The 20,853-nt window shown below is 38.2% G+C and overlaps 3 protein-coding genes across 4 annotated transcripts in view; 1 reads left to right on the plus strand and 2 right to left on the minus strand.

Annotated features, from left to right (window-relative positions):
* The first annotated feature begins 1,283 nt into the window (after positions 1-1,283).
* Positions 1,284-5,605, plus strand: LOC141911946 (proton channel OtopLc-like). Of its 2 annotated transcripts, XM_074803079.1 has the most exons (3): positions 1,284-1,522; positions 3,472-3,598; positions 4,306-5,605. In XM_074803079.1, the coding sequence occupies exons 2-3, from the start codon at positions 3,511-3,513 to the stop codon at positions 5,202-5,204; spliced, it is 987 nt and encodes a 328-aa protein (XP_074659180.1). In that variant the 5' UTR covers positions 1,284-1,522; positions 3,472-3,510; the 3' UTR covers positions 5,205-5,605. The 2 variants fall into 2 exon arrangements, with proteins under 2 accessions (XP_074659180.1, XP_074659172.1); XM_074803071.1 differs by lacking the exon at positions 1,284-1,522 and having other exon boundaries at positions 2,818-3,598.
* A 2,708-nt stretch (positions 5,606-8,313) lies between these two features.
* LOC141909488 (proton channel OtopLc-like) lies at positions 8,314-14,559 on the minus strand. Its single transcript, XM_074799884.1, has 6 exons — positions 14,370-14,559; positions 13,426-13,546; positions 11,835-12,117; positions 11,592-11,752; positions 10,321-10,447; positions 8,314-9,613 (listed from the first exon to the last, which is right to left on the minus strand). The coding sequence occupies exons 1-6, from the start codon at positions 14,471-14,473 to the stop codon at positions 8,715-8,717; spliced, it is 1,695 nt and encodes a 564-aa protein (XP_074655985.1). The 5' UTR covers positions 14,474-14,559; the 3' UTR covers positions 8,314-8,714.
* An 855-nt stretch (positions 14,560-15,414) lies between these two features.
* LOC141904203 (sodium/potassium/calcium exchanger 4-like) overlaps positions 15,415-20,853 on the minus strand; it is a 39,895-nt gene continuing 34,456 nt past the window's right edge. Inside the window, exons 11-21 of the mRNA XM_074792758.1 lie at positions 20,707-20,739; positions 19,578-19,680; positions 19,391-19,487; positions 19,153-19,253; positions 18,504-18,562; positions 18,055-18,145; positions 17,719-17,797; positions 17,456-17,570; positions 17,250-17,362; positions 17,078-17,143; positions 15,415-16,627 (exon numbers count right to left, since the gene is read on the minus strand). Coding sequence (XP_074648859.1) covers positions 16,478-16,627; positions 17,078-17,143; positions 17,250-17,362; positions 17,456-17,570; positions 17,719-17,797; positions 18,055-18,145; positions 18,504-18,562; positions 19,153-19,253; positions 19,391-19,487; positions 19,578-19,680; positions 20,707-20,739 — 1,007 coding nt within the window. The 3' untranslated portion in view covers positions 15,415-16,477. The remainder of the gene's footprint in view (positions 16,628-17,077; positions 17,144-17,249; positions 17,363-17,455; positions 17,571-17,718; positions 17,798-18,054; positions 18,146-18,503; positions 18,563-19,152; positions 19,254-19,390; positions 19,488-19,577; positions 19,681-20,706; positions 20,740-20,853) is intronic.

Consider the following 20,853-nt stretch of genomic DNA (forward strand, 5'->3'; position numbering starts at 1 on the left):
CATATTTTATATTTGATCCCCTAATGCCTTTAACTTCTCGCCGAACCTGGTATTCGAAAGGGTTTCAAATAAAGGTTATGTGGCCTATGCAAGAACATGCCTAGGTTGGTCCAATTCATTCTTTGATAAAAAGTATCCTTGACAACATTGGAACAATATCAACGACCATTAATTCAAAATGGTGCCACCAGATAAGCGTCTCGTGTTGGCAATATTTCTTTTGATTACCACCATCCTTTTATTTGCTGATGGACGGAAGTCGAGTCGAAGGTTTAGTACTAGAAAAATAGCCCAACCGCGACGCCGTGATCCAGCTCGCAGAAAGCCAGCAGCACCTGCAACGCATAACTCTGGTGGTAAAACCCGGCCTGCGGCGGGCCCACAAAATAGAAAAGACGTCAACAAACCTGGCTCCGCAAACCAACAGAATAAACGTAAAGAAGACACGAAAAACGATGACAAATATTCAAAATCGGATTCGCAGCAGTCGTCTCTGGACAATTCGGCAAACGAAACACCCCCGGGCGACGACACGGTTTCAACCGACGAATCTTCGGAAAGTATCGTATCTAATATTGGCTCTTTATCCAGGGAACTCACTTTCCTGAACGCATCCAACGAAAAGAATATAATACGAATAACCCAAGTTTCCAAGTCGAAGGTTTCCACTGATCTTTACTATGTGCTCAGTGGAATGGGAGTTGCAGTTCTGGTAGGAGTGGCCATTTTAATTTGGGAATACGTATCGAAAAAGAAAGATAAAAACAAAGAAAACGAACAAAAGGTGGTTACAAGTGAAGTTGTTGGCCAATGAAGCGCTTCCTCCTCCTGTGTTGGAAAGGTCTTTGGTCTGTTTATTGCATGAAGGCAATTATTAAAGGCCTATATAATCATATATTTGTTGCTGTAAAAGATGTACAAACACCATTTTACCATTTCAAATAAAAATCGTGCTTTCGCTTAATCTCCTTTTCGGTCAAACCAACGACTATAAAATGATACCTTGTTTCTCATAATCGGCCGGGTCATTTTGTAAACTGTTATGAAATTTGTAATCCGTTCGTTTCTATAGCTGCCGGGTCTATATGGTTATAGCTTGATCACGATTTTAAAAAAAGTTATGTACAGGGTAGATAGGCGGTCGGCTGGGTCAACTTCGCTCAGCAGAAATGTAGAAATGAGAAACAAGGTATCAACTTTCTTTTAGCCTAAAACGAATCGTTTTTTAGTCCATGGTTAAACAGTTTGGGGCCGGTTGCTCAAAAGTTGGTTAACTCCTAATAATGCGTCGTTGAACCACTTATCGTGTCGTTATGTAGCCTACGTCGATCGAATGTTAGTTACGTATTTATATAATGTGGCGCGTTATGTTCGTCAACGCGGAGAGCGACAGAGAGCGAGAGACAGATGATGAATGTTGTAACGTCACAAAAGACGCGCCGATGAATCGTTTTCGGGATTAGCAAACTGATTGGAAATCCTCACTTGAAAACATTTCTCTGGCAGGATCGACGACACAAAGGTAACCGCGAAAACGCTGTCATTTATTTCCTGTTAATAATTGATATACATATAGGGATTAGAGAATAGTATCAATTCCTTTGTTCTGACAAAATAGATAAACAACGCCATATCAATAATTCAAGCATCGAGCGACCCAAATACTTGGAATAGTTTCGTGTAAGCACGTACGTGCTTATTTTCTAGACTAATTTCATGTGCATTTAGGCAGCTAAGCTGATCGAACTATTACTATTATCATTACGACTATCATGAAAAACGTGACTGGTTGATTATGATGCATGAAGTAAAAAGGAATAGGCCTATATACATACGTACGGAAAAATACGTTGATTTTTTATTTCACTTATACGAGAGAAATGCCATAATAAATTCAGCCAAAGATGAAAAGTTCTTGAATAGAAGTGTACGTATTGGGGCAGCGTTTCGGCTAAGGACTGTTGGCCATCATCGGTCGTACTGATGATGGCTATAATAGTCGTTAGCCGATTGCTCAAGTACGTATATACTCTTTTACTATCGAACTTTCCGGCTAATTTATTGTGGGATTTCTTTCGAATATTCATCTTAAACGGATATTGTATATCCTCAAGACTCATTTTTGATTTCATTGCTAGAGCGTATACTCGTTCTTCGGCAAAACTATTTGTCTACTGCTACAATACAGTGGCGAGTAGATATTCATTCTTTGGGTTTTAGTTTTTAAGTTATGTTTGGAAATGTAGGTGGATGGCACTAGCACATAATGGATGATTACCCATGAATGATCTTAGAGTAACGAAGAAAACCAATATGACATTAACAATTGTACTGCAATTTACCATTTTTTCAATATTTTTGTCTAGACATCGAAAACACTTCAGCGACTCGAAAGATATCTTTAGAATATGTATTTGTAAGGTTTTTCTTAGACATGAGGCCGATTTATAAACCAGTTATTTTGACTACAGATATTACATTTGCAATTAAGGACTGCTGTTTGCATATATACATCTTTGATTTGATTGCCTTTCAAATCATGCGAAAAACACGTGCCCGAATCCATGTATACTGATATGATATACTTGTCATCGTCGTTGTGGTACGTCAGACACTATGGTTCTTGGTAAACCTTGGTGTTATGATATCCGGAGCTCACGACTTGCAGGTCGTAAGACGTTGAGTCTCTAGACTATACAGCCTATCTGACTCAACTCCAATTCTCCGACCAATTCGGTTTACTTGATATTTATCGTAGATATGAGTACAGTGTTGTGAGGTGTCTGGTCGTCATTCAAACTGTGACATGAAAATATGTCATCAGACCGCTAAATTGACAATAAACCATCCTAAAAATGATGACAACAATTAATAGCTGCAAAGCTGTTAATTGCTAAATACTCAATAATTACTGAATCAATACTGTCTATGACAAACAACCCATCTCGTACTCATGTCGCCTGTCACTCGAATTTAGTAGTTAGGAAATAATTATAATATATACATTTTGACGATTAAACCATAGCCGCGATCCCGCAAGCGTTTTTGGCCCGTACCAAATTTGGCCCGGAACAACTGTTCACACGGCTGCCAAACGGGCCCGTGCCAATTCGGCCCGACCAAAAACGTCGGACCTGGCCCAAATTTAAACATGGGTCAAGATCATTGCGTGCGAATTACATCTGGTTGCGGAAATGACTCGTCTCGCTTTGTTGTTTAGCATCGAGTGAGTGGTTTGCGTGTGAACTTATTAGGCACGGACCCATTTTGACTTGGGTCTGATCCGTCGTGCCAATTTGGCCCGGGCCAAATCGTGGCTTATGCAAAAACCCTATTTCCATTACAGTTTGGAATCAGCCGTCCTACCTAGGGTTTTGTCTTTCTCTGTGATGTATTCTTGTCAATAACACGTATGGCAGATTTTATGGTTGTTTTCCCGATCACGTAGATTTTCTTTTTCTTAAACAATAGTTAGTTGTGAATCGGTGTAAACCTTTTGTGCGTTTCTGCATGATGCACCTAGTCGCCACGAATCTGGCCCTGTGGTTGTCGGCCACCACCCACGAAACGGTCGCTGATGTTCGCAAAAAGTTAACCGGTAAGTAGGATAATGTCATAGAAAAATACGGACAAAATACGATTTTCAAATTTGCGAGTCAGTTCATCATTACATTTCCTTATGGGTAACTTTGATACGAAATAAACTAGCCTAAGATATAAATGAACAAAATGTCAAAGCAAACATTTTAGATCATTAATAAGATCCCAAAAAACCCACTATCTACAGATTAAAAGAATTTATCACCTGACGATGATCTCCAGGGTGAGATCGAAATGACTGAGATCGTCATGTATTCTATATATTTTAGATTGAATAAATAGATTCTTGTTTTTAAATTCTTTTAATCTGTAGATAGTGGGTTTTCATCTTATTATCATTCACCACGTTTGAATGTGGTTATCGTTCTATTTTAGATCCTTTTTTGGTTATATTTACATATATTCAAAAAATATTGTGGACATGTTTCGGCTAACATGTGTTGCCTTAAGTTATAGACCATACGAGTAATAGATGTAGCATTGAGATGAGAAGAATTTGATTGAAAAATTGACAAGATAATCGAGCGTTAAGAAATTGAGAGGGCATTTGATGAGCGGTATATGTAAATATAACAAATAGAGGATCTGAAATGTTTGCCTTGGCGTTTTGTTTAGTTTTGACACTCAAGACTTTTTTTCATTACAAGACTTAAATATCTAAATATCTGCGTTCCATGTCTGTCTAAAGATGGCGTATTCTTTCAGAGGAACGTAATGAAACCGACGTCTGTCACTCGGGCGGAGCGTACTACGACAAAGCGGTTGGATTCATCTATCCGTGCGTCGTCGAATACGGACTGTTCGGGGCTGGAGCGGCTTACATCATGTACCTGAACGTCGGCAAAGGATTCAGTGAACGAACCGTCGTGGAATCCGACACGGACGAACCATCGGCGCCGTTCTGCGATAAAACAATTTGGCACAAAAGATGTGGCAGGGCATACGTGGGTTTAATCGTGGGTGTGGTCATTATGATTTTGACTTTAATCGGAGTTATCGTTTACCATACCGCCTCCGGTAATATGGAATATACATTTTTGGTCATGGAGATTTTGTTGATTATGATTGCCGCATCTGCCGGCATTTTCGTTTACATGTTACTGAGGGATTTGAAATACGTAGGTTTGGAGGAAGATAATTTTGATGGCTCGTTGCTCATTATAACGCAGGCGGGCGTCTACGCGCTGTATCTGTTCATCATGTTGGGAGCTATAAACGCCATCAGAACTGGCGACGAATTCAATTACGGCGTATTTTTCCTGGTACAATCCATCTTATGCATGGGTCAGAGTACCTTGCAAACTTATACGGTTCTGGACGGGTTCAGTCGTAGCGCCCATAAAACCGAACACGCCGAAAAGAAACCGGGTCAAAATGTGATCACGTTGCTCATATGCGTGAATTTTTCCATGTGGATGTCGGCTACGTTTTTGTTCGCAAACGCCGATGATCAGGATTTGTTCTCAGATTATTTCGGTATAATTCCCTGGAGTATGATCACGCGGATGTTCTCGCCTTTAGTCATATTCTACCGGTTTCAGGCCTCGATCTGTTTGTCCGATATCTGGGAAAACGCGTACAAAACCCGCGGTAAAGCGGAGTGAAAACTTCGATTATTTATATAGAATTTATATGAAGACCTAAACCACGGACGACACCCTCGTCTTCTCAATAAGACCATTAAACCTTCCTAATCTCTCGAATCAAAACTCGGGACATAGTTCCGGATTCTAAGCTTTATGACAATAATTAGCTTTAATTAATCACGATACTATTCTTTCTGATTGATACGTCATGGGAAACCAACCTGAAACTGGCTGCGGATTTTACTCATCCATGACCGACTGAAACCGACGCTGCAGCATAGTTAGTGACACATTTTTATGTACATCTTTTCTAAGCGCGAACGAGGCTGTTGCCTGAATACTCATAAACCTATCAACGGATATTTCATTTTGTATTCAATGCTTTATTGTTTATTAATTATTTGTATACGGAACCAGATAAGGTGAATAAAGAAAAAAGATAATTTTGAGTGGTTATTTTTTCATTTGCTCTCCACACATTTATCATCCCCATAATGTGGATCTAAAGGCATTCCGTGACAGCAAAAATACATCCTCTTTATGTATTTTTGGTGACAGATATATTCCGAAAGGAACCATATAAAGTAGGTTGATATCCCAGCTGCTCTATCATGCGCATTGTGCGATGATGACGTCAAAGCTGCCCATGTAGCCCCTTGTAGCTCCTTGTAGCCTCTTGTACCCTGACACAGGAATATTTTAACTGAGACGAATAGTAGTTTATAGGGTAAACTAATTCATTTGACGCACGAGCTTTCGCTACTAGTGTATAGTGGCTTCATCGCGCTTCCTCGCGTGATGAAGCTTCCATACACTGCTAGCGAAGGCTCGTACTTCAAATTAACTAGTACGTCTCGTTGTACTTATTACACACCAGATAACACGGCACCTCTACGTATCTACCTGATTGAAGAAAAGCAAGTGCCCAGCGCACCAACCGTATCCCCGGAATGCAAGTTGCGCAACGTTCTCGAATTCCATTGCCTTGCAAGTCAATTCGCGAAAATGCAGTCGCAAAATAAACAACAGTCTCCGAGTAAACCATAAAAAATGATGTATTCGTAAAACCTCTAAGACATTCGATGCTATCTAAATATGTCATCAGATGAAAGAAATAAGACAAGTTTAAACATATAGACACTATCTAAATATGTCATCAGACTAGTAAACTGTAAATAAACTGTAAACTGATTAGCGTGTATAGACCTATATCTTTGTATATTGTACCAAAAACGTATTCATCAAATCACATCCGCTAATAACCTGTCATGCTATAAAATATACGAGCTGAGTGGCAAGGCGTGTAAGACTAGGATCGACGATTTGTCACGCGAATTACTCTGTCACTGTGCGTTGATGATGTATGATATATCCCCGTCGTAATTCATAATTCCTATATTTAGATCGCGTTAAACGTGGAACATGAAGAATATTGATTGCAGAAATGTTGGACAAAATTGCGAATTCTGCAATCATTACTAAAGTTGATACGTGTAAAACGTGATAAGTAATAAAATAGACCATAACTGTATGATACGTTGAACACTATGGGGAATCTCAGACGTTACTGTGGCAATCAAGGATCGCTAGTAGTTACTCAGTGGGCGGAAATTTTGGAAAGTTCCCTTTTTGTAAATATCATTGTAATATCCATAATGGAACTGCCCCTTTTCAGGATCCCTTTTCTCCCCCTCCCCCAAAAAAGGTGTACGGCCCTGCCAAGTTAATTGAATGAACTCATTTTGACAGCAAAATATTGTCACGCTATCTGGCGGGATAACTGGTGTCGCAGCTCCATTCCGTATGATAATACACCTAACACCAAGGAGATTCTGGAATTGACTTATTATTGCCAATTTAGATCAGCACTACAGAGATCACATAAGTAACGCCAGTCGTAGGAGGAAATGACGAGTGAAACATGTTCCCTCATTTCAAATAAACGGTCCTTGGTTTGACGTTTAAACACTTCAACGCTTTTTTTCTACGTGTGGTTTATCATCATAATTGTAGCCAAATTCATGTTGTATTAAACATGCTTTATTGCCAGTTGTCTGACAGCCGTCTCGATGAGCATGTCTCTACCACGCATAGATAAGTCACCAAAAGACATTCAGCTATTTCATATGTCAAGTCTGTTGGAATAATATATTTAAGAATATTAGCGCTAGCGACGGGCTTAGTTGGCGGTCGCAATAAAATTGTGTAAACACAATCAAACAAATACAAACGCGTTCTTCAAATAGGTGGTATCAAAATGATGGACCATTCTTTTTTTTCATATCAGAAGGCAGGTTTACTAAAAGAATTCCCTCTTAAAAGTCAATTGATTTTCTCTTCGGTAATGAAATGAAAGACCATGTTTAAATTTGTCTTATTTCTTCGTCTGATGACATATTTAGATAGTGTCTATATGTTTAAACTTGTCTTATTTCTTTCATCTGATGACATATTTAGATAGCATCGAATGTCTTAGAGGTTTTACGAATACATCATTTTTTATGGTTTACTCGGAGACTGTTGTTTATTTTGCGACTGCATTTTCGCGAATTGACTTGCAAGGCAATGGAATTCGAGAACGTTGCGCAACTTGCATTCCGGGGATACGGTTGGTGCGCTGGGCACTTGCTTTTCTTCAATCAGGTAGATACGTAGAGGTGCCGTGTTATCTGGTGTGTAATAAGTACAACGAGACGTACTAGTTAATTTGAAGTACGAGCCTTCGCTAGCAGTGTATGGAAGCTTCATCACGCGAGGAAGCGCGATGAAGCCACTATACACTAGTAGCGAAAGCTCGTGCGTCAAATGAATTAGTTTACCCTATAAACTACTATTCGTCTCAGTTAAAATATTCCTGTGTCAGGGTACAAGAGGCTACAAGGAGCTACAAGGGGCTACATGGGCAGCTTTGACGTCATCATCGCACAATGCGCATGATAGAGCAGCTGGGATATCAACCTACTTTATATGGTTCCTTTCGGAATATATCTGTCACCAAAAATACATAAAGAGGATGTATTTTTGCTGTCACGGAATGCCTTTAGATCCACATTATGGGGATGATAAATGTGTGGAGAGCAAATGAAAAAATAACCACTCAAAATTATCTTTTTTCTTTATTCACCTTATCTGGTTCCGTATACAAATAATTAATAAACAATAAAGCATTGAATACAAAATGAAATATCCGTTGATAGGTTTATGAGTATTCAGGCAACAGCCTCGTTCGCGCTTAGAAAAGATGTACATAAAAATGTGTCACTAACTATGCTGCAGCGTCGGTTTCAGTCGGTCATGGATGAGTAAAATCCGCAGCCAGTTTCAGGTTGGTTTCCCATGACGTATCAATCAGAAAGAATAGTATCGTGATTAATTAAAGCTAATTATTGTCATAAAGCTTAGAATCCGGAACTATGTCCCGAGTTTTGATTCGAGAGATTAGGAAGGTTTAATGGTCTTATTGAGAAGACGAGGGTGTCGTCCGTGGTTTAGGTCTTCATATAAATTCTATATAAATAATCGAAGTTTTCACTCCGCTTTACCGCGGGTTTTGTACGCGTTTTCCCAGATATCGGACAAACAGATCGAGGCCTGAAACCGGTAGAATATGACTAAAGGCGAGAACATCCGCGTGATCATACTCCAGGGAATTATACCGAAATAATCTGAGAACAAATCCTGATCATCGGCGTTTGCGAACAAAAACGTAGCCGACATCCACATGGAAAAATTCACGCATATGAGCAACGTGATCACATTTTGACCCGGTTTCTTTTCGGCGTGTTCGGTTTTATGGGCGCTACGACTGAACCCGTCCAGAACCGTATAAGTTTGCAAGGTACTCTGACCCATGCATAAGATGGATTGTACCAGGAAAAATACGCCGTAATTGAATTCGTCGCCAGTTCTGATGGCGTTTATAGCTCCCAACATGATGAACAGATACAGCGCGTAGACGCCCGCCTGCGTTATAATGAGCAACGAGCCATCAAAATTATCTTCCTCCAAACCTACGTATTTCAAATCCCTCAGTAACATGTAAACGAAAATGCCGGCAGATGCGGCAATCATAATCAACAAAATCTCCATGACCAAAAATGTATATTCCATATTACCGGAGGCGGTATGGTAAACGATAACTCCGATTAAAGTCAAAATCATAATGACCACACCCACGATTAAACCCACGTATGCCCTGCCACATCTTTTGTGCCAAATTGTTTTATCGCAGAACGGCGCCGATGGTTCGTCCGTGTCGGATTCCACGACGGTTCGTTCACTGAATCCTTTGCCGACGTTCAGGTACATGATGTAAGCCGCTCCAGCCCCGAACAGTCCGTATTCGACGACGCACGGATAGATGAATCCAACCGCTTTGTCGTAGTACGCTCCGCCCGAGTGACAGACGTCGGTTTCATTACGTTCCTCTGAAAGAATACGCCATCTTTAGACAGACATGGAACGCAGATATTTAGATATTTAAGTCTTGTAATGAAAAAAAGTCTTGAGTGTCAAAACTAAACAAAACGCCAAGGCAAACATTTCAGATCCTCTATTTGTTATATTTACATATACCGCTCATCAAATGCCCTCTCAATTTCTTAACGCTCGATTATCTTGTCAATTTTTCAATCAAATTCTTCTCATCTCAATGCTACATCTATTACTCGTATGGTCTATAACTTAAGGCAACACATGTTAGCCGAAACATGTCCACAATATTTTTTGAATATATGTAAATATAACCAAAAAAGGATCTAAAATAGAACGATAACCACATTCAAACGTGGTGAATGATAATAAGATGAAAACCCACTATCTACAGATTAAAAGAATTTAAAAACAAGAATCTATTTATTCAATCTAAAATATATAGAATACATGACGATCTCAGTCATTTCGATCTCACCCTGGAGATCATCGTCAGGTGATAAATTCTTTTAATCTGTAGATAGTGGGTTTTTTGGGATCTTATTAATGATCTAAAATGTTTGCTTTGACATTTTGTTCATTTATATCTTAGGCTAGTTTATTTCGTATCAAAGTTACCCATAAGGAAATGTAATGATGAACTGACTCGCAAATTTGAAAATCGTATTTTGTCCGTATTTTTCTATGACATTATCCTACTTACCGGTTAACTTTTTGCGAACATCAGCGACCGTTTCGTGGGTGGTGGCCGACAACCACAGGGCCAGATTCGTGGCGACTAGGTGCATCATGCAGAAACGCACAAAAGGTTTACACCGATTCACAACTAACTATTGTTTAAGAAAAAGAAAATCTACGTGATCGGGAAAACAACCATAAAATCTGCCATACGTGTTATTGACAAGAATACATCACAGAGAAAGACAAAACCCTAGGTAGGACGGCTGATTCCAAACTGTAATGGAAATAGGGTTTTTGCATAAGCCACGATTTGGCCCGGGCCAAATTGGCACGACGGATCAGACCCAAGTCAAAATGGGTCCGTGCCTAATAAGTTCACACGCAAACCACTCACTCGATGCTAAACAACAAAGCGAGACGAGTCATTTCCGCAACCAGATGTAATTCGCACGCAATGATCTTGACCCATGTTTAAATTTGGGCCAGGTCCGACGTTTTTGGTCGGGCCGAATTGGCACGGGCCCGTTTGGCAGCCGTGTGAACAGTTGTTCCGGGCCAAATTTGGTACGGGCCAAAAACGCTTGCGGGATCGCGGCTATGGTTTAATCGTCAAAATGTATATATTATAATTATTTCCTAACTACTAAATTCGAGTGACAGGCGACATGAGTACGAGATGGGTTGTTTGTCATAGACAGTATTGATTCAGTAATTATTGAGTATTTAGCAATTAACAGCTTTGCAGCTATTAATTGTTGTCATCATTTTTAGGATGGTTTATTGTCAATTTAGCGGTCTGATGACATATTTTCATGTCACAGTTTGAATGACGACCAGACACCTCACAACACTGTACTCATATCTACGATAAATATCAAGTAAACCGAATTGGTCGGAGAATTGGAGTTGAGTCAGATAGGCTGTATAGTCTAGAGACTCAACGTCTTACGACCTGCAAGTCGTGAGCTCCGGATATCATAACACCAAGGTTTACCAAGAACCATAGTGTCTGACGTACCACAACGACGATGACAATGATTGGCATTAAACCTTTTCCAATACCTCCCCGTGAAGCCTATTCATGGCCAGACGAAGAAAGCGATTATTGTGGAGTAGCAACTTGTGGGGTAATAATCATTTTACTCCAAGGTCGCACGAATAGCAACAACCATACTATTTCGTATAATCGACGATTCCCCTAGATTCCAAGTGGTTGGGAAACAACCAATTATCTTAATTAGCTTGTTTTTTTATATAATTCAAATCAATATCAGTTATCGTTATCGACAGTACCTGGTGATACTTAACGAAAAGAACAGTCTGCATTACGACGAAAATCACCATTATGCCGTTAGCTACCTGCTTATACAAAGGGTAACAATCGCGCGGAATAACACCTTCATACGGCGCTATCAAACGTAATTCGCAGAATGTGATGCTACCGAGCGCGAATACTACAATGAATCGAAATAAGAACAATTATAAATATTTCTTATGGTCTATGGAATAGAATGTGATTGTTCGTATAACACCTACCTATACCGCCGATTCGATAGTACAAATTAGACCCTTCGCCGCCTAAACAAACCTCTGGGTAGACCCATTCGCCTTCGGCAATTCGTTCTCTTTCGCTTAGCTCGATTCCGTCGGACCCTGGTACTCTTTGCAAGCTACTGAATTCTATGTTCCATCCGGGATTGGGTTGCACTTGAGTCTGGGGTTCCACAGTCGATGGTTTCGGTTTTGCTCGTCTGACCAAGTCGATGAACACGTAAAGCATAGCGCCGATCGCGCAGATGAACAGAACTATTTGATAGGACTTCAATGAAAAATAAAACCGGTTCAGTTTTAAATCAAACTTTAGTACAAAACCTAAATGAAAATAGATAAAACTTTTTAGAATGATATCAAGGGAAATTTTCAAAACTACGATATTATTTCTTATGCACGTTGCTTGCTAAAAGTCACAGATTGTCCAAGGTGAATATTGTGAAAAACATCAAGGAAAATTTGAAATATTCTAAAACTTTTGTTTTTTCAACACAAGAATATTGAAGTATCTTATTGAGTTTTGTTGTTAAAATCAAATTTGGGGGATTTTTAACAAGGGGGAATTATTACCTGTTACCACCCTTATCAAGACACAATATCAAAGGTCCCCCGAATATAATTTCGAACTATTCTTTGAAATTATGGCAAGCAAAGGGTTTCTTTCCATTTAGTATAATAGATATTTCCCTTGCTGGTAAGTTTATTTATGTATGATAGTATATACAGATAATTCAACCACGTGTATCAATATAGAGTTATAATAACAAACCCTGGCCTGAAAAAACGAGAATGGAACCCAACCCATTACTTCATAATGTGATAACATATACAGAAATTGGACGAATTTCACCCTGGATTTCAATGGCACTACATGGAGAGGGGGATGTTGTCCGAGGGCTATTAACGTGTAAGATATCAACCAAAGATTAACATCATCATTCACTGCTTAAATGCTACGTACGCGAAGGCAAATGCAACTACTTAATGATTCCATTTGCTTTTAATGAGTGACCTGGGACCAATGTTTGTTATTGAAATGAGCCGTGCTTGGAATTACAGTTAGGCACAAAAGGGGCTTATTTACAGACGAAAGGGGTCGGAAATGATTTGTTTATGCAGCACGGTTCTTATTGTATTTTTCTAATGACAGCGCAGGAGAGTTCAATCATCACTTTTTGCAACGGAGGGACTATTAGTTATGGTTCCGGAAGCAAAAGCGCCGGTAGTTATTTCGTGAACGACCTAAGAATATGAAAAGAGTCTGCGCGGTAATCAATAGGTGAACCCTGGTACTGATATTTATATAACTGGGTCGACGAATTCAAAAGCACTTGACTACCATATTTGCGCGTTCAATGCGACACGTATATGTCGAATTAATGAAGAGATATACGAACAGTCGACACGCGTAAGCCCCGAAGGAAAAACATGCTATGAAACAAGTTTTGAAAAAAGCATAAGCGTAAGTGGCAAAAACTTAGATAGAACTTATAGACAGTTAATGCATAATGCGTATAGTCCCTTGCGATATATTGTAGTCTACAACTTGGGGTCTATAGAATGACAAAGCACGTACCTCGGTGTAATAGCCAGATATATCGATTGAGTTGGTTAAAGCATCGCTAATTGGAAAAACTACCCCGAAACTGCACAGTATCAGACAGTAGAGACCACACGTAACTCTTGTAGCCGCCTTTCTGAAATTAAAAGAACACAAGAAAACTACAGACGCAAACAGATAAGAACGGTATATTTTGACCATTACCAAACAACACATTCTACTAAATTCGAAGAAATTTTGATTGGCTTCATACTAAAGTAGTAGTTAGTTTCCCGACGAGAGTTCAGTTAAGTTCAATATACTTGTTTCTAGACAGAAAAGTCTCAAAAACGGAACTCAATAAAGCTTACGCATTGTTTTTCGTATCGTCATAGCAATCTCTATCGAATATCGTTTTTTACATTCACCGGGCGCATGGAAAAATTCCGCGAATAATTCAGAGAAATTTTCTTATGATATTACTACGAGACCGGGGTAATCAAAAACGTATAGGGGCAAAGTTTAGGTGACGTTGATAGAGTTTCGAACCACAAACGTTTCGGCCATGGCCGTCGATGCGTAAGCAAACCTTCGAGATTTTATCTCAAGAATTTCAAGAGTGAGATTTCTGTATTTATATACGGTTGACGTGCATTTGAGTGTTTCATTTGACTGAAAGTGACGTTCTTCAGTGACACGTTACTCCCACTCGATGCGGCGTTTACGAAGATTCAAATATCGTGTCGATACATTAAATATTAACACATCACACACACATATGAAGGCAGGCTTAGCAGCGATTTTATATATAGTTCGGTCGAGAGAGGTAAACATATGTATGAGTTATGCACTGTTGTTTTCGCGTAGAAAAAAAAAAGTGCTAAGCAAAGCTTCGGCACGCGAATTTATATACGCAAATCTTTGGAAAATGTCTCGAGGCATCATGCATAATCAAATCAAATAACCAAAAATCTACTTACTTTTCACGTCGACTTATTATTTCAGTTCTCGCTAACTGCAACTTGAATTTTTTTGTGAATTTGCTCAACGGTTGAGCAGCGTTACTACTCACGCTATCTTCCATTCTCAACCCGTTCGCTTTAGTGCGCGCTTCCTACTACGTGTATTGGGCCTATACTATCGGTACTCTCCCTGTCGCGGCCAAGGCCTCTCAAGGCTCTTTTGTACGCGTTAGCGTTTGATCCCGCCAGGTTTTTCTACACACGAGCTTTTATAATATCTTTTGAAATAGAATATGTTGCGTGTACATAGACGTGTTGTGTGGCTTTTTGTATGCGGGAGATAGCTTCGACGCATTGTGGAACAAAATATATATAATCGATACATAGTGAAGTGACAGCTGTGAAATAAGTAAATAATTACTTCTCAAAGTAGTTTTGATAATGGATTATTTAGTTGAAAATATATTTTATGTGTCTTTTTGAATTAATTTTTTTACTGAGTACACTTGGTGTTTCAATGATTGAGCCACAATACCGTTTTAGATTTGATTACGTATTTGGTAGACTTTGGTAGTTTAAAAAGGAGCAGTGAAATAACGCGAAATTGAAATTTAGAATTCATCCATTTTACACGAATTCTGAAGAAAGTGTTTCTGTAAAGCCAGGAAATGAAACAACTGTTAGACGATAATTTTGCAATGCAGTGGATCTAGCTATCGCTGATCTTCTTCACCACAGGGGCCAGTTGCTGAGACACGACCGATTCGGAAGCAATTCGACATCTTAATTCCCTCGATAGAGTTTAGACTTATTCAAATATCTCTTCCTCAAGATGATGAACAATGCATCGGAACCGTCACGATTTGTGTTGTCCTCGAAATACGGCTTTCGTGACCCGAGCTGATGACGGCTGCCGAACAAAACAAATCCACATACCAACAAACGAAACACGGTGAATTATTTAAACTCAAAGAATTTAAAGTTTACTATATCATAATTATACAGATATATATATAATGCCTTGACGATCATATTGGAATATCATTATTACATATACATACTATATATTTACACCTAATATGATCCGCTATGATTGGAACTTCACGGTAGTTATATCTATTAATACATATATATTTATAGATGATAAAGGTATGCTGTTTTTCAAATCAAATGTCGAACACACACTTGACTATCGATGATATCATTTTTACGCGACATATGACGAATCTCTCAACACGGACATTTTTAAAATCTAACGATAAACTACAGTTACGGTGGGATTCATATACACATTGTTTTCGTTTTCTATTTGCATTTTCAGTGGTTTTTTCTATCTTCATTCTGTGATTCGTAAGTCATTTGAATTCGTCATATCATGGACGTATATAAACTCGTTTTACGTCCATGGTCATATGTATACACGTGTGTATTGTGGGTATCTGGACTTTATCAAGGGTGCTTCAAAAATTGCCCGGTAGTGTACATCACTACACCGACCAAATCCACGATTTCGACTTTTCTCTTTTTGCTTCAAGCAAAGTAATGGCGATATTACAAGCTAAACGTTCATGCTCTACCCCTAGTACGGAATCCATAATTGATAGAGAAATCTACGAATGTATATATATCATTATGCTACCGTCGTATTATTTTGCCTGGTTCACTGCTTGATTATTATTTATAGCTGGATGGACAGTTCCCAAGCGATAAGTTCTATATTCGCGGTTTACTGTACATGAAATTGGCTTGCCATGAATATGTGCATAATATCAATCTTTATCCAAATGGACATCGATGTTCCTATCGGAGTACGTCTACTCCGTATCCTGACTATTCTATCGTGTGGTTAATTGCATTTAGAGAACGGGATTTTCAAAGAATATGAAATGCTGCATTTCGTTCGGCGAATTGAGAGTGTGTCAGGGTGTAGACGCCCGTAAACATAACATAACTGGAAGTACTAAATGTTTTTTTCGTATGATAGACCCCGTTACTGGAGACAATGCGTTGATTCAAATATAGTTTTGGATGCGTTCGAACAAATGATTCATAAAGCGCCCTGTCTTTTAGCGAATTTTCCGTAGTGTGCGATCATGCGTGTACCAGATATCACGCGGCTCAGGCGTCTAGAACTCCAGACACATCGGGGCGTTGACGTAGCCGAATATGTTGAATTCGATGAGAACGGAAAATATCACGAATATAACGTACACAATTAAAAACAGAACACCGAGCTTCTTGTCGATTTTCCAGCCGTAAAAATGTATCGAGCCAAGCTGAAAAACGAAAACAAATAATGCTTAATATACCGAATATTTATATAACGCGCTTAACCATATTTCTCGACGTGTATTGAAAGGCGCAGAAAAGTTAGCCGTTATTAGAAAGCCAGAAACGAGACACGGATGAATATAATTTGTGTCGCCCTCTAAAGGACGCCATCGTATATGGATTTTCGATATCATCTATTTATGTCTTTTTATATATGATATATCAAAGATAGACAAAAGACCTAATCAACTATTACTGTATCTGCTAAGTCATGTAGCCTACACGTAGCTTTGAATCTACGTCCTTAAATTATTCAGTCGTATTATTATACGTTTTTCCATTTGAATGTGGATTTTGTTTGTAATTTGTATTCTCTTTTTCCTCTTGTAGTCGTTACTTTTTGTTCGAAATAAAGACTTAAAATTATTCTTAAAGCATTAAAAAAATATCCTTACCGTAAATATTACAGTAAGGAATAGAAGTACAACGGAAAACACCATTCCATTGCTGTTGATATGAACCTGCGGAGTATTAAAAAAAGATGCGGTGTGCTGCATTAATCCTGGTTGAAAATCGTTTTCGTTCGATTTCGGATTACTGAAGGTAATTACGGTTTTTGATACGTACAACACTGCCAGCAGAAGATAAACCAGTTTTGATAAACCACGGAAAGGCAAGTCCTATAAGTATATCAAAAACGTTGCTTCCTATTGTGTTTGATACTGCCATATCTCCCAGACCTGAAGGAAATAAAATTGAAAATAGAATTATAAGATTATTATGGATCTTGTGAGTGAATTTGACTAAATCATCGCTTGGGATATATTGCATACCCTGTCTGGCTACAATTACGCTAGCCATAGCGTCTGGTATACTAGTACCCGCAGCTAGAAACGTAATACCCATTATGCTATCGGGTATACCTAATGTAAAACCTATCAAGGTAACCTGAAAGAGAAAAGGTATCAAAGGGTGATAAAACTGATTGGACATGTTTAAGATAGATAATGCATTTGATTATGTTAAGACTGATTGGACGATACTACGGCAAATACGCGATATAGATGTACCGTTCCTATACATTATCTTTACTTACCATCCAAACCATAACGTATGAAAAGGTAGCGATCCACACGATTGACATAATAAACGTGCCTATGAACCATTTCTCCCAACTAAAATAATTCAACCAATCTGTTAAAAATGTTTTCATTTATGTATGGCGAAAAGAAAACACAGAGAAACACAGAAAACACATACGTGCATCTCTTATTTATCACCTCAAGAAAAAAAATCTTTATAGAGAAGAATACTTGACAGAAAACTGTGTGTTGATTGTAACAAAAATCTTAGTAGTTTAATTAGTCAACATTAATTTTCATAATTACAATAGTCAAGTTTAGCAGGCACTTGTCTATTGGGATCACGGTACCTTTGTTTTCTACAGTCTGGCGTGGTAAAATAGAGAACTATTCGAATAGGGTAAGATACTGCCCAGGTGAGCACCGAAAATACGCCACTATCTGCAAAGATCATTGAAGATGTAATATATTAGAATGTGAGAAATATGTATTGAGACTCCTTGATTCGATTTTGAGATGTTGATTTGAATTTGAATTTATGTAATCAATTAAAAGTCTTCAGGTGACTGTATGCATTATGGTTTACGAAAATAAATATTATCATTATCATTATAGTGATATCCGAAATCTGGCAGTTTTTTCGAGTTATCGAATTACGGTAATTGATATGATTATCATTTTTCTCTACCTAAAATATCCGTTTTTTTCTAATGGCTAAAAGGACGGCATGTAAAGTATTATCTGAATGTAGATAGATAGGAAATAGAGCGCGTGAAATTCAAGTGTGAGATTAACATACCTAATGAAGGAAGCCTTTTCCACTCATCTAAGTCTGTTTCATCTTCGGCCATCGAAAGACTAAACAATAAGAAAACTTAACTTAACAGTTTATTGACGCCTTGAATAAACAACTTATATATTGCTTAATACTGTCGATAAAACATAATATGGTATACGATTATATAATATTAAGGACCAATAAAGTTACTTTGAATTTCAATATATGGACAATTGAATTGAATTGACCGGCAACCAGCTTAGCCCCGATGACGTAGTGCACATCTCAAAAATAATTATCAAAATTTATCAAATACAAAATAAGAATTAAGAAAATTACAAAATAAAGCCACAATTCACAATTGCAATTGTTATTCTGAAATGCCAACACTGAGAACCCCAAATAACATGTATTAGTTATTCAATGTGTAAAATGTATAAAGTTTATTGTAACGGTTATTTGGAATATACCGGTAAATGATAACAGTAAACCCATTTATATCAAAATGTATATCTTGCTCGGCGAAGAAGAGTGTTTCGTCATGATAGTTAACATTTGTACACATATAGTCAAAATATTACGTATGAAAATGAAAACTTGAACCTCGACTGATGATGTGAAATCTTGTCTGCTTGTCCCAGAAATACGTATACGATGAAAATATATTTACCATCTAACAGCTTTAGTATACGAAGCCATGCTACTTTCGAAACTATGCGTTTTCCATTTGTGTCGCTTCATAAAAGCGGGATCACGTAGCAGACGCTTCCGCTGTAAAAGCAAAACAAAACAAAAAGGTATCATTACGTCGTTTATCTGGATAAAGGTCAGGATGATGGTTATAGCAGGTAAATATTTCAACAGCTCGAATCTATAGTCACAGATACATTGATCTTTTGTACACGAACCTCAGATATAACTATCATTGCTGCCGCCCTGAAACGAGCCCTAGGCCGAAAGTGTCGCGTCATCATGACTTTAAAGCAAGCCTCTTCGAAACGGATCCTTTAATACAAAGACGAATTTAATAAATCAAATCATCGGTATCTCGAAGGATATCGGGCAAAGAAAATAACGACTGTTTGCCGAGCGTACTTTCTGTTGTCTTTTATGAAATATTCGTCAGCTTTTATGGGCGTTGGAACACCATTCGACATCTGTTGTTTCTCGGCAGGGGCTTCTTCGTTCTCAAAGCGTTCTGCAATAGACAAAACCTCACTGGTGGTGATACGGTTTTAAAAAGACCTCCCCACGTCTTCGCAACTGTTGAAGCCTATGACCTCCTATTATTTATATACCTGATCTTGTCTACATGTTGATTAATACACAATATATATATTCATATCTACATACCGGTAATAATAATAATAATGATAATAATAATAATACAATTCCACCACCGTACAATAACCAACAGTCACCCACAACTCAAACATGCTTCGGGAATGCAAGTCTCTCACAAATATATCTAAATATTTTATTTATTTAGATTAATTAAAAATGCGGGTGCTTATATCGGTAAAATTTCTCTGAGTTTTTTTTTCGTTCGGAAACTAATGAGGTTCTAAATCACTACATACACACGTATTTCATTACTTCACTAAAATCGTTTGTGAGGGTTAGTAGTTATGAAATAAAAACGAAAACCAAACCAAAACGCAGACGAAACTCAATGAAGACAAAATCATGCAGCAGCCAACATTGTTTTTATGAAAGTGGGTGAGTTGAATAGAAACTTTGCAGGGTGATTTTGACAATATTCATTACAATTTCTTTCGTCATATTATTACGTATCACCTACAGGGTCTGTTGTTTGTGAAAATCCGGGATGTCATTATCAAGTCTGACACATTACTGTAATCTAATGTATTAGATTTCATTGTTAGCTAACGACATCAGACGCCAATAAATCATTTTACGGTTGCTAGCTATTTGGCGATTTATGGATACGTCGGTTAACATAACGAGTCGTCAAAAACTTTCACGATCTGAGAAATAGTTCATCTACCTCCCGAAGGTAGAAAGATATCAGAATTGATTGCATACGAACACTGTTCGCGGACTGATAGAATATTTAAAGAAAAAACAATTCGATTTGCGTCGACAAGAATCTCGAATGTTTGCTCTCCACTCACGACCATCGCGATGGCCATACGTGCAAAGATAATGCCTAACTATACCATCACCGCCTCCGACACCTTATGAGATAATTATTTGATCGAACCTGGCAAATCTGGCTTTTTTGTAGGCTCTTCGACTGTGGCAAAAGAAACACGTTCAGTACACGCTTATTAAGTACGTTTTAAAAATAAGTTCAGTATATTTCCTAGTTTATCGAGACTCGTCCGATCCGTACAGAGTTACAGCTTTC

The sequence above is a fragment of the Tubulanus polymorphus genome, chromosome 1 (assembly GCF_964204645.1).
Source record: "Tubulanus polymorphus chromosome 1, tnTubPoly1.2, whole genome shotgun sequence".
Taxonomy (NCBI): Eukaryota; Metazoa; Nemertea; class Palaeonemertea; order Tubulaniformes; family Tubulanidae; genus Tubulanus; species Tubulanus polymorphus.